The 14700-nt window shown below is 42.3% G+C and overlaps 1 protein-coding gene across 5 annotated transcripts in view; it reads left to right on the top strand.

Annotated features, from left to right (window-relative positions):
* The window catches only part of REC114 (REC114 meiotic recombination protein), a 194127-nt gene that overhangs the window by 61224 nt on the left and 118203 nt on the right, over positions 1–14700 (top strand). For 3 of the 5 annotated variants that reach the window (XM_086322605.1, XM_086322604.1, XM_086322603.1), the window contains exon 1: positions 11112–11306. The exons of the other annotated variants lie outside the window; for them this stretch is intronic. In XM_086322605.1, coding sequence (XP_086178731.1) covers positions 11148–11306 — 159 coding nt within the window. In that variant the 5' untranslated portion in view covers positions 11112–11147. Of the gene's footprint in view, positions 1–11111; positions 11307–14700 lie in introns of those variants that run through there. 5 annotated transcript variants of the gene reach the window in all.

The following is a 14700-nucleotide window of genomic DNA, read 5'->3' as shown; positions in this document are numbered from 1 at the left end:
TTCCCTTCATGAGTTGTTGCTCATGTGTTAGCTTCTCCAGAAACATGTCTTTGATCTCCTGCCTTCCTGGACCTGAAAACATCATTCCTCTGTGCTCTGTGCTAAGTTTGTGTGGTACCCTGTAGTTGGTTTGTTTGTTTGTTTGTTTTTTCACATTTATCACCTAGGATGGAGACTTATTTCCTTGTATTTGTGTTTTTGCCTAGAAGGGAGCTCACTGAGGGCAAGAAGTGGGACTTATTCATCTATAGCTCCTGTGTACCCAAGATACACAGGAGTATTTTGTGTACCCAAGCTACTTCCTAAAATAGAGCAGGTTATCAATACATGTGTTTTGAATGAATGAATGAATATAAGCTTCAAAGCTATTCCAAAATAGCAGAAAATTCCCAACCCACTAGCTTAGTCTTTGAAATGGGATCTTCTTGCTGCAGACCTCCTTTTTTTCGTTGTGTTTAGTTCAGAGTAAAACTACTTATTTTCTTTTCTCATAGTTTTCACAATGTCCCAGAACATATTTCAACTGACTAGAGGGGGTGAGGGGATGGAAAAATATTTGTTAATGTTCCATTGTAAATTACTGAGACCCACTGTAAACCTCTTCAGAGTGGTTGTTGTATGATTGCTTTGCCTACACAAGGTCGCAGCACTCACAATTGAACGATACATGGAATTCCTCTACTATCCCCAGTTTCTTCCTGCTTCCTCCCTCCTTTGCAAACTTTCTGCCATTTCTAGTCTGACACATGTGCATTATGCAAAATGCCAAGATGTTTTTGGGAAAAAAAAAAAGCTTCTTCTCAATGATTATTAGCTCAAAAACACTGATTCCTCACACCATGCATGAAAACAAATTTCAGATGTATTAAACCTAAATGTTAAACCAAACTGTAAAACTATGAGAAGGGAAAATAAGTAAATATCATTATGAGCTTCTAAAAAAAAAAGGATTTCTTAAATAAGGCACAAAAATTATGAACAATAAAGGAAAAAATTGATTTGAATCCATTAAAAATAAAAACTAATTATCATAGACAAACTTAGAACACAACTAAAACACCGGTAAAAATATTCGCAATATATTTAACAGACAAAGGAAGAGTATCTAGAATATATGAAGAACTGCTATAAATTAATAACAAAAAGACACACTTAATATAAAATGGGCAAAGGAGCTGAACAAGGAATTTACATAAGAAGAAAACAAAATGGGCAGTGAGCTTATGAAGAGCTGCTTGATTTCACTAGTGATCAAGGAAATGGATATCTAAACAATAATGACTATTTGCAAAAATTAAAACAGACAATATCAATATTGAAGATGTGGGGAAATGTGAATTTTCAACAGTATGGACAATGGTTTAAATTAGTACAACTACATGAGAAAATAACTTGAGGATTGCTAATAAAATTGGAAATGCACACATGTGATCGAGCAATAATATTTTTAGGTTTACACCCTAGAGAATAAATTACACATGGTTACATGGAAACACATAAAAGAATAAAGAAGGGTTTTTTTTTTTTGTAATTATGATAAATTTGGGAATCTTTGACAGTTGTGTATGACTTTTTGCAATCTCATAGACTGCATAGTCCAAGGAATTCTCCAGGACAGAATACTGGAGTGGGTAGCCATTCCCTTCTCCAGGGGATCTTCTCAATCCAGGGATCAAATCTCAGTCTCTGAATTACAGGCAGATTCCTTACCCTCTGAGTCATCAGGGAAGCACATCATCGTGTAGATTCACCCACAAAGCAGAGACCAGGAAAATGTCTTGCTTGCAAGTTTTTAATTTGTTGATTCATTAACATAGAACTCAAAGCCAACAATACTATAACTCATGTCTGAAGGATGCTTATCTGTGCTTAGTTGCTTGGCTGTGTCCGACTCTTTGCAACCCCATGGACTGTAGCCCGCCAGGCTCCTATGTCCGTGTAAGAATACTGGAGTGGGTTGCCATGCTCTCCTCCAGGGGATCTTCCCAACCCAGGTCTCCTGCATTGCAGGTGGATTCTTTACTGTCTAAGCCACCAGGGAAGCCCCAACACACTTACTTTCTTCATAAGGCACATCTCTGCCTGAGCTCAGGAACACCAGCCAGCACTTCAGCGTTACGCTTGGGAGTCATTTCAAACAGTGAAATCACCAACAAAAAGCATATAAATGTGAAAAACGTTACAGTAGGTAGACTACAAAAAGTACCCTAATTTATGATATGAGAGTTGAAACAAGAAGGCCGAGTGTTGCCTTGTTCCATCTTTGGTGGGACTTCAAGGATCTGATGACTCAGAATTTTCCCCTCAATGTGTAAGTTTATGAAGGACCATAAAGGGGAGGCAAATATTGATTGAGGGAGTTACAAGGAAAGTTTAATGAGTAGCCAAATTTGCAGATATAAAATTGGCAAATAAAAAGGATTGACTATATATGTAACAGTGGCTTTTCATGAAGTGAAGACATTTATGTAACAAGCACCCAAGTTAAGAAATGAAAGATTTCTAGCACCCCTTTGGGCTCTGTTTCAAGGATAACCACTCTCCTGACTTCTAACATCATAGATTAGTTTGTAGTATGTTTTTTTTCTTTCACATTATGTCAGTGTAAGCATGTATTGTATACTCTTGTGTCCAGCTTTTTTCAGTATTATATTGTCTGTATTATTATATAGGTTTCCCTGGTGGCTTAGCTGGTAAAGAATCTGCCTGCAATGCAGGAATAGGAGTTCCCTGCATTGGTTCGATCGCTGGGTTGGGAAGATCCCCTGGAGATGGGAAAGGCTACTCACTTCAGTATTCTGGCCTGGAGAATTCCATGGACTCTATAGTCCATGGGGTAGCAAAGAGTCGGACACAACTGAGCAACTTTCACTTTCAATACAACTTTAATTGTTATATATGATTTATAATATAATCTATGAATTATATTCACCCATGTTGTATTTATCATTTTAAAACATTTTTGTCAGTCTGTGTTATTTGATTAAATTTTTTCAGAAGTGAGTTTGTATTCTTATTGTTGCTTCTGTTGTCTTTCTTAGAATTAGATTTCCTCATGTGTTTTAGACTTTTGATTTTTAAGGTCATTTTAAGTGACCTTAAAACAGAGAAATTCTCTGCTCCTTCATCTTTCCTTTTTTTTTTTTAATTAAAAGATTTATTGAAGCATAGTTGATTTACAATGTTGTGTTACTTTCTGCCATTCAAAGTGAATCAGTTATACATCACTCTTACCTTTACTTTCTAGAGGTGGAAGGGGTGTGCTTGTGCCTTCCTCTAACTCCCCAAGTCCCAGTCCAGAACCGATATAGGCACGTTTCGGCACCCCTCTCCTGCTGCAACATGGGGCTATCCAATCTCAGAGCCTGCAGGAGACTTGGCTCAGTTTCTGGTTGTGATGTTGTGTCTGTTCTGCTGTCTCCTCAGGTTCCTATTGACCTGGAAACAGTTACACTAAGAGGCAGGGTGGCAGCCTTGCGAAGCCCCCCTCAAAAAAGGGGCACCGACTCCTACTCCTGGCTTCACGCAGGGAGCCTGACTCTGTTCCAGCCTTGCGTGAAGCTCTTTGGCTCCTGTTTCTCTTTTGGAATGGGTCTCCTGCCACCATTGTCTGGATCCAGAGTTGGAGCCCAGCATGCCCTTGGCTTTCACCCTTGCTTGCTGTTGCAAATTTCTGGTCCCAGAGATGCTTCCCTTGCCTTTAATCCCAGTTATCTCTTTTTGGTTATCTTTTAATATTCAACCTGTCCTTGCTGTTTCTGGAGATGGAAGAAGTTGTAGAGCAGTAAACAACTGTATACTATGGCGCCTGGAAGTCCGTGTTGCTTTGCTTTACAAGGATAGCAAAGCCATTTTTATTCAGATCAATACAGCACTGTTCAAGAGTCCCCATCGAGGTGGATATACCCCCAAATGTCCATCAACTGATAAATGGTAAACAAAATGTGGTATACTTATATAATGGAGTATTAGTCAACCGTTAAAGAGAATTTAGTACTGATGATATGTGCAATTACATGGACGGACCTTGAAAATATACTAAGTAAAAGAAGCCAAACATGAAAGGCTTCTATTGTATAATGCTATTTATATGAAATATCCACAACAGGCAAATCCATAGAGACAGAAAGCAGACTGATGGCTTCCAGGAACTGGGGGAGCAGAAAAGGGGGAATGACTGATAGGAGGTATGGTGTTTCCTTTTGGGGTGATGAGAATATCCCAAAACTAGACAGTGGTGATGGTTTCACAACATTGTAAATGGACTAAATGCCAGTGAATTGCACACTTCATAATGGCTAAAATAATGAATTTTGTGTTATGTGAATTTTACCACAAGACGAAAAAAGAGTCTCTATTCTTTGGCACACCTTTCCTACTGCTCCCATTTGAATGCATCACTCCTTAATTGCACCAGCACGATACCTGGTTTGTCCCTTTAGTGCGTATCTTCCACATTACATTGCAAATTACCTGTGTCTATCCCTCTGTCAGACTATAAGCATTTTCAGTAGAAGAGCTGTGTCCAATTCAGATTTGTTTCTCTGTTACCTTGCTTAGTGTCTGACACAGAGAAAGCCCAACAAATGCTTGCTGAATCAATGAATGAACAAATTAGCTGAACTCAAACAAAAGCACTCAAAAAAAATAAAATCGCCCTTCCTCAGGGTCTCTCAGTTTATTGTTAGAATGCTCCCCTGGGGAAAGGATTTTCATTTGGAAACATATTGTGACACTCTCAGGGCTGAAGCCTTCGGTGTGAGAAAACAGCGCAAGGGGCCCTGACCGTTCCCTGGGGTCCCCTGAGAATGTTGACCTCCTGGCTTCTGCCAGCCCTAACCTACCATCTGCTGGAGGTGCAACTGCAATGGCTACAGAATATTCAAAATATTCTCAATAACGAAGCTCAGAAATGCTTCTGCTGAGTCATTCTCCAGCACAAAGCGTTTTCTTTATGAGGCTCTCATCTGTCCTCTGAGGCGTAAATTGCAAATATCGCAGCCTCACTCTTCAGAGTTGCGTTAAATGACTTCTCCTGGGTCAGGCAACAAATGATGGAATAAGTGATGCATCAAATTGGGAAAGACTTCAAGGGGGTCTTCCTGTCTATGCTCCTATATATGATTACATATTTGTAGGCTTTGGGGTTGTAAATTTCCTGAAAACACAGCTCTGAGACTGAGATTTTGAGGTACAAAAATTTCTTCCTCAACTTTAGCTTCACTGATATGTTTCTTCTTGTTCCAACTTGTGTGGAGACAAAGATAGGAAAGGGTTATAAACCACCTCCCCCATGTCAGTGCTTTATATCCTCAAAATGACTTTTAAATTATCCCTTTCACTCTTCCATATTAAAATGTGCAATCTTTTGTTAAAAATAATTGGGGACCTACCATGTGCCAGGAACTCTGGATTCCAACCTAAGTAAAATATAAACCCGCCCTTCAAAGTGGAAATTCATAGTCTTTCTTTAGGGTTTGCTTGAAGTTCCTCTTTCTGACTCTAATCCAACTTGGTAAAATGTGCCCCTAAATCTACCAGCAGGCAAACATTTTACTAGCTTATTATTATTCTCTGTGTGTTTAATAAATGGAAAGAGTCTGTGTTAATCTCTCTTCATGTTGTGCCAATGATCAGCAACCTGTGGACAGGTTGGGATTGTCTGTGCCCAGTCACATTGAAATCCCTTCAATTACCTGAAATGGAGCAGTTAGTTTTTGCCTGTGAAAGAAACAGAGCAGAAACCTGAAAATAATTGCTTTTTACCAGTGTGTGTAGAGTTCCACGGAAGCATCCCCTTCTTACACAGCATCCCCAGGTCTGACATCATGGAGACACCTCACCTGGCTTGACTTATGCAAACAGGGCTCTTCTGGGAAACCCCACAGACACCAGCAGTGCCTGCAGTTTCCAGTCCCTGTGTGGTTCCTGGAGCTGTGGCTGAGGGACACAGCAGGCAGAGTAAAGATGTTTATTTCTCTGTCATCTAGGAGACTGAAGCCATCATTTTCTTTGCTGTCTCATCCTCCTAGCAAGAGGGGATACATGGGGTCCCTAGCCTGTTTTGAAAAAGACTCGCTAGGATTCTGAAACTAGCCCTGCAGCTTGCCTCCAATATGATGCTGACTACTCATGAGACAAGCATCTCTGTCATCGTGCCACCTACAAAATAGAGTTACACAGGAAAAGGATTTGGGATAAAAAAATAATGTTTAAAAAAGCTAGTAACAGTCTTCTAAGAGGGGATCAGAGTAGCTCATAGTTACCTGTCATGCACGAGTCCTGATCATAAATACTGTTGTTCTACTGCTGTTGGTCAGCAAGGTATTGAAGGGTCTGCTTTGGATGTGACTTCTCTCTCCTCTTAATGCCTTTTGTACCATCTTCTTACGTGTGCCTAAATTATTGCTAAATATATGAAGGCAGGGAACTGTCTGCCTTGTTTGTCACTGTCTTAGTTTGGCTTCCCTGAGAAACAGATGCTGGGACCAAAATTTAAGTGCAAGCAATTTATTTGAGAGGAGATTACAGGAAACACTAGTAGGAGAGGGAGGCAGGGAAGCCAAAAAAAGAATCATTACCAAGAAGTTATATCATGGGTAACTGGAACCTGATCCCACGGGTGAAGCCTGGGGAATGGGATATTACACAAATCTCAGAGTTGTCCCACCTGAGGAGTGAGGAAATTGGGGTATTTATATCCCAGTTTCCATCAGTCACTGGTTGAGGGCAGTTCCTGTATAACAGTAATTGTATGTCAATGCAAAAAAAAGATGAACCTTAATTCTCACTTCAGTTCATGCAAACAATTTAATGCAAGGAGGATCATATGTCTAGATGTAAAAGACAGAACTATAAAGTTTTCAGATGAAAACATAGGAGAATATATGTACAACCTCAGAGTAGTCAGAGATTTCTTAGGCAGGACACAAAAAGCACTAAAAAAAAAAACCCTTAAAAATTAATAAAATTGACTTCATTCAGAATTAAATACTTCTGCTCTTTGGAAAACATTGTTAAGAAAATGAAAGGACAAGTAATAGAATGGGAAGAGTATTTTCAATACATATATCTAACAACAAACTTGTATCTAGAATATATAAAGAACCCCCTACACATCGGTAATGGTAAAGATTTGAACACATACTTCATGAAATAAAATACACAAATGGCCAGTAAGCTGTTTGAAATGGGGCTCAACATCATTCGGTATCAGGGAAATGCAAATTAAAACCACAGTGAGATGTTACTATAGGTCCAGTAGAGTTGCTAAAACTGAAAGGACTTGACATGCAAATGTCAGCATGGATAACTAGAACTTTCATATTTTGCTGGTAGGAGTACAAAATGGTACAACCACTATGAAGAACTCTTTGGCAGTTTTTATGGGGTTAAACATATCTATTTCTAGAAACTAGAAATTCCATTCTTGGTGTTTAATGAAGATAAATGACAGCACATCTCTACAAAAAAAGACTAATACAAAAAGTGTTTACAACAGCTTAAAAAGCCAAGCAAACAGAAAACAATTCAAATGCCCATCAACAAGTGAGGAACAAATCGTGATATAATCATGCAACAGAATGCTATTCATCACTAAAAAGAAATGAGCGACTGGTTTATACAACATGGATGAAGCTAAAAGACAAAATTACACTGAACAAAAGAAGCAGATATAAAAGAATATATCCTGTGGTTTATATATATATATATATGGCTTCCCAGGTAGCTCAGTGGTAATACAGGAGGTCCAGGAGATGTGGATTCAGTCCCTGGGTTGGGAAGATCCCTTGGAGGAGGAAATGGCAACCCACTCCAGTATTCTTCCCTGGAAAATCCCATGGACAGAGGAACCTGGCAGACTGTAGTCCATGGGGTTGCAAAGAGTTGGACACAATGGAGTGACTGAGCATATACATAGATATATATGTATAAAGTCCAGAAATAAAAAAGCTTATCTACAGTGATTAAAGTCAGACCAGTGGAAAAAAATCAGACCAATGGTTGCCCCTGGGAGTTGGAGACTGACTGGAAGGAGGCGCTCCTAAGGGAACTTGGTGTTCCAAGTTCGGAAATGTTCCGCATCTTTTTTGGATGGTGCCTACATGAATGTATACAGGTGTTAAAACTTGCCTAATTGAATATATAAGATCTGTGTTTTTTATTGTATAAAATTATACCTTAATAAATATTACAGACATATCTTTAAAAAAGAAAACACAATGGCCATTAAAAACATGGATTAATTTGTGTTCTGTCTACCCCACCCCTTCAGCCACTAGGTCGTAAGCTTCAGGTGGACAGAACATCTGTTTTATCTTCTGTATTCCCAGCACCTACTACTGTGTCTGGGATCTCGTGAATGCTCAAGTCACATTTGTTAATATCAGAGGTTTTTAAAAGCCTCTGTGCATTGAGCTGTGGCTTTGTATTGAGCTGTGGCTTTGTATCTCCCTCTGCAGACATGATCCATTCTTGGCAGATGCTGGTGGCCCCAGAAGCTCGAGCACAGGTGCTTTGTCTAGGAAGGGAGCTTGCAGGTGGGAGCCCAGCAGGGCCCTGGGTGTCCTTGGGCACTGACAGGGTCCCAACTGTGAGCACCATCTGCTCCTGTGACGGGTGTCTGACAGCATCCGCAGCCAGGGACCTGGAAGGTGAGTGCCTCTGAGATCGAATATCAGGCTCCCATCCCCATCCTCCTGCCTATGGGGCTGCATGGAAAGTCACTTTAACCCCACAAACAGAAAGTACCCACACATGTACTGCTTTGTAATTTGCCAAGAATTTTCCCACAGATGATCTTACTTTATACTCCCTAAGACCCTGGAAGATTGGTATTGGCTAACTCTGTTTCACAGAGAGGTAAAGTGACATCCCAAGGTCACACAGCTGGCAAGTGGTAGAATTGGGATTCAAACCAAGTTTCCAACCATTTACTACTATATTAAATGCAGTACTGCTGTGTCATTTAAGGACCTTCAGAAGCCATTTCTTAAATCTGACCCCTTCAAGCTCTACTGGACTAATGGAAAGATAACTAACAAATACCCCTTATCTTGAATGCAAGTTATTCTACATGCCCCTCAAAGATGAGCCTGCCTGGACCACCACTGTGATAGTGTCACTTCTCTATGTCAATTTTCCATACTCTTCACCATCTACCAAGTAAAATGCACTCTCCTTAGCTGCTGTTCAGTGCTCTTTTGCCTAACTCATCTTTGTGGCCTCATCTTCCTTAAAACCCCTTGCATTCTGGCTGGTTATGTCACTATCCTCATCTCTGCAACTTTGCTCTTCAACTTGCCCTCCACCTGGAATACCAGTTTCATCCATCTTCCCTTGGGATGCTTTTACTGACCTTTCAAGTTGGGACTGAAATGCCACTGCCATTCCAGATTGTAGAGTTTTACATTACCTGAATCCTTAAAGCACCTTTCACTTGGCATTAACGTCAGACATCATGTACCTCACTTTGTCTTCTTTATTAGATCCTAAGGTCCTAGAATGCTAGATTCATGCCTATTTCCATAACCCCTGTAGTTACTAACATAGCTATATACTGTAGACATTTAAAGGTGTTTTGTTGAGTGAATAAATGACCACTTCTCCAACCATGGCCTATGCATTTAATACCCTTTTAAATGCACGGTTTTAAAATTTTTCTGCATTTTAACTTTATGTATTGGATTAACACAGCTTCCATCTTCCATACACGATGCTTCCAATTTGACCCAGCCTGCTGCTAAGTCGTGTCAGTCGTGTCCGACTCCTTGCGACCCCATAGACGGCAGCCCACCAGGCTCCCCCGTCCCTAGGATTCTCCAGGCAAGAACACTGGAGCGGGTTGCCATTTCCTTCTCCAATGCATGAAAGTGAAAAGTGAAAGTGAAGTCGCTCAGTCGTGTCCGACTCTTAGCGACCCCATGGACTGTAGCCTACCAGGCTCCTCCGTCCATGGGATTTTCCAGGCAAGAGTACTGAAGTGGATCTCCAGTGCCTTCTCCGACCCAGCCTGCATAGATACCCAAATTCTTTGCAAGTGGGATGGCCTCAAGGAGAGACTGCAGAGTCCACAGTTCTACACCAGCTGTACAAATTGCTTCTACTCTCAGGACGTTATTTTGCATCTCCATCTATTCCGTGAGAGTAATAATCTCTGTTTTGCTTTAATTTACCACAAGGTTGTTGAGAGAACAAATAACAGATGTAGAAGTGCTTTGTTGATTATAAATCATTCAAACCTGTTACTGAGATGCACCTGCTATTTGAGCCTCCCCTTTCATCGTTGGCAACATCCCACCCATTTGCTCCTCTCTTTTTTAAAGAGAACTAGACTGTCTGGGGAGAAGGCAATGGCACCCCACTCCAGTACTCTTGCCTGGAAAATCTCATGGACGGAGGAGCCTGGTAGGCTGCAGTCCATGGGGTCGCTAAGAGTCGGACACGACTGAGCGACTTCACTTTCACTTTTCACTTTCATGCATTGGAGGAGGAAATGGCAACCCACCCCAGTGTTCTTGCCTGGAGAATCCCAGGGACGGAGGAGCCTGATGGCCTGCCGTCTATGGGGCCGCACAGAGTCGGACACGACTGAAGTGACTTAGCAGCAGCAGACCGTCTGGAGGGAATATGTCTAGGGGCCGCAGTAAGATGGGTTTCCTGACTGGTGGGTGGAATTGGGGCTGTGTTTTGGTGGGGTTGAGGTGGGCAGGGCTGTTGTTATCTGAAAGGCTGCTGTGAAAAAGGAAATCACACTTGTCCACATAGTGCAGAGAGTCCCATTGTGTAGAAATCACAAGGCCAGTTATCAGAGCGGCAGAAGATGTCCTGGGCTGCCTGATGGAAGTTGAGGGCCGGAACTACTGAAAGGCCAACTACCATTTATAAGCGTCACAGTTCCACTTCAAGGTGGAAGTTACCAAAACCACTTTGCCCACCACCATGAGAAGATGCTCAAGGTCCAGAGCTACGCCCTTAACCAGAGGACAACCCCGACCCCCCATCCGCCCCACCCTCACACGAGTCTCCGGGGCTTGTCCATTGGCTTCCACTCTGGGGAGGGTGGGCATTGGGTCACTTCGCTTTCTGATTGGTTAGCTGCACCGATTGACAGGCGTGCTGCGGCCGCCCAAGCCAGGAAGAGAAACATGGCGGAGGCGGGAAAAGAGCACGCGGGTCTCGGGTTACCAGTAGGAGAGGCAGCACAGTGGCCTTTGCAGCGGTATGGCCGCTTCATGCCCTCAGGCACTGGGGAGCCGCCTGGGCCTGGCCAGGAAGCTGGGATGGCTTCTTCCCCGACTTGGAAGGTGAGGCCTGGGGGCGGGAAGGGTTGGGAGGCTCTCACCCGGCGCAGGGAAGGAAGGACGACTGCAGCCTGGTTCCTGAGGCACTGTGTCTCCTCCATTGGCAGGTGGATTCTTAACCACTGAGCCACCTAGGAAGCCCCTACCTTGTTTCAGTTAAGTTCAGTTCAGTCGCTCAGTCGTGTCCGACTCTTTGCGACCCCATGAATCACAGCACGCCAGGCCTCCCTGTCCATCACCGACTTCCGGAGTTCACTCAGACTCACGTCCATTGAGTGGGTGATGCCATCCAACCATCTCATCCTCTGTCATCCCCTTCTCCTCCTGCCCCCAATCCCTCCCAGCATCAGGGTCTTTTCCAATGAGTCAACTCTTCATGTGAGGTCAAAGTATTGGGAGTTTCAGCTTCAGCATCAGTCCCTCCAGGGAACACCCAGGACTGATCTCCTTCAGAATGGACTGGTTGGATCTCCTTGCAGTCCAAGGGACTCTCAAGAGTCTTCTCCAACACCACAGTTCAAAAGCATCAATTCTTCGGCGCTCAGCTTTCTTCATACCTTGTTTACCTTATCTTAAATTAGAGATGATAATGGTACCCACTGGGTAGTATGGTTGTGAGCTTTAAGTTAATATATATATAAATCACTCAAACAGTGTCTCGTATAAAGTTATGTAAGTGTTTACTGATACTATCATGATTGTTTTATTTTGTCCTGGTGATACGTTTTAATGCCACGGGTTGCTGATCATTTACTTCCTTTTGGTCTGGTTTCACTGGTGGTTGTGGACCCTGAGGTCTTGGACTGTGCATGTGTATGTATGTTGGTATGATTTGGGCAGCAGTGGGTAGGAGAAAAGTAAAAGAGAATGAAAATTTCAGGTAGAGGATACAACATGTGCAAAGGCCCTGCACCTGTACAACCTCAGAGAGTGTAATGTACAGACAAAAAGAACAAGTCTGATGCTTAGACAACAAGGGGTCAGATAACACGGGATGAGGTTGTCTAGATAGGTAGGCGGGTACCTTATGAACAATGTCCTAAAACCAATAGGGAGCCACTAAAGGGTTTTAAGTTGGAGCATTTTCATCTTTGAAAGATCACTCTGGTTGAAGAGTGGAGACAGAATTGGAGAGGCATACGAGTAGAGTTCAGAAGATTCCCCTGGAGAAGGGATAGGTTACCCATTCCAGTATTCTTGGGCTTCCCTCGTGGCTCAGATGGTGAAGAATCCGCCTGCAATCCAGGAGACCTGGGTTTGATCCCTGGGTTGGGAAGATCACCTGGAGGAGGACGTGGCAGCCCTCTCCAGAATTCTTGCCTGGAGAATCCCCATGGACAGAGGAGCCTGGCGGGGTCCATGGGGGTCTCCAAAGAGTCCGACATGACTTAGCAACTAAGTAACAACAACAGGTAGAGTCAGGAAGATCACTTAAAATGCTTTTGCAGTGTAGTGGGCAATAGCTGATAATGACTTAGGATGGCAAGGGTGGGAGGATAGGGAGGGAGAATGGCAGTAGAGATGGGGAGACCAGGCATGTTAAAGCTATGTTTTGGAGGCCAAAATGATAGGACTTGGAGATTGACTGGATATGAGTGGTGAGAATAAAGAGCTCCTGGGTTTCTGGCAGGAGCAACTGGATTGGGAAACATCGGAGGAAGAACAGTGAAGGAAAGATCCAAGACTTCAGTTTCAGATGTATTGGGTTTAAATGCATTTATGCAGTATCCAAGTGGAGATGTTGAATGGAAAAACATCTAGGCTGGAGAGGTAAATGTGTCATCAACATGAAGGTGACATTTATAGTTAAGAGATGATACAAGATTTCAGGACCAAGCTTCAAGGTAGGTCAGGACAGGTAGAGGGGACCGAATCCCTAAAGCAGATTGCCAAGGGTCAGAGAGTTGGGAGATACCAGGAGAAGGCAGATCCATCAAAGCTACAAAAGATTATTATAAGAGGGAGAAAACAATTAACTTTGTTGAATGATGCTGCAGAGTGAAGAATAATGATGACTAAGGTGTGTCCATTGGATTTAGCAACATGAAGATCCTTAATGGTTTTTACCAAGAGAAGTTTCAGTAGAATGAAGGGGGTGGAAGCCAGATAGAGGTGGGCTGAAAAGTAACTGTAAGTGAGAAAATGTGACCAATGTGTGTGGACAATTCTTCGGAGAGATTTGGCTGTAAATATGAGTAGAGATGGGGCATAATGAATTGTTCACCAATTTCTAGACTATTAGAGCTAAGACCACTAAAAAAGGCATTAAATACTTAGTTGTATTCTGTAGAGCACATCCTGAGAAATTGTAGTAGTTGTTGTTCAGTCGCTAAGTCATGTCTGACTCTTCACAACCTCATGGACTGTAGCACTCCAGTTTCCTTTGTCCTCCACTTTCTCCCAGAGTTTGTTCAGGGCACTCAATGTCCATTGAGTGGGTGATGCCGTCTAACCATCTCATCCTCTGCCCCCCACCACCACCCTTTTCCTTTTGCCTTCAGTCTTTCCCAGCATCAGGGTCTTTTCTTCCAGCATATCTTTTTGCCTTTAATACTATGGGGTTCTCCAGGCAAGAATACTGGAATGGGTTGCCTTTTCCTTCTCCAGTGGACCATGTTTTGTCAGAACTCATTATGACCTGTTTGTCTTGGGTGGTCCTGCAGGGCATGGCTCATATCTTCATTGAGTTATGGAAGCCACTTTTCCATAACAAAGCTGTGATCCATGAAGGGGAAGTTGTAGTATAGCTTGCAAATGCAAAATTGAATGAATAGTGTTAAATCGAAGAATCACTTATCTATAATAGGATCTTGAAAGAATGGAAACGTTTGAGGACATAATTAATTGTCGAAATTGCCCAACAGGTTCCTTAGTACTGTCTCTTCACACCCTTATAATTCTTTCTCCTCAAGCATCTTTGTTGGGTGCACAGCCTCAGATGCAACTGGGTAACTGTTAGACTCCCATCTTGCAACCTGGAGGTCAGGGACATTAGACCATTCTAAGGAGTTATTACATTTCTTTCCTCTTCTTTGCAAGGCTGTTCATAATTTCTTATAAGGAGCAGCACTTTTCAGCAGTTTTCAAATGTTTGGCATAAAGCCACAGCTACAGTGACAAGAGATGAGGTTTGCTTTTGCAGTGCTTTTGAAAACTGAACATTTGTACTTTCCTTTGAATCTGTGCCGAACCATCCTACCTGCTGTGATCAGTTTCAGCCTAGGTCTGTCATTTTGGGAGGGAAAAACGAAAGAGAAAACAAGATTTGTTCTATTTTATGTGTTCTGTGACTATTGTGCAATAGTAATGATAAAAGATGAGCCATCTAAAGAACTGCACTAAGTCCCATGTGAATTTCTTACTTTAAAAATGTGGTACCTGCAGTAAGAAAAAAAAA

This window comes from Bos grunniens, chromosome 10 (genome assembly GCF_055505025.1).
Source record: "Bos grunniens cultivar Pamir isolate PY7600 chromosome 10, Bosgru_T2T1.0, whole genome shotgun sequence".
Classification (NCBI taxonomy): domain Eukaryota; kingdom Metazoa; phylum Chordata; class Mammalia; order Artiodactyla; family Bovidae; genus Bos; species Bos grunniens.
Note: the sequence above shows the minus strand (reverse complement) of the source record. Positions and strands in the feature narration are given on the sequence as shown.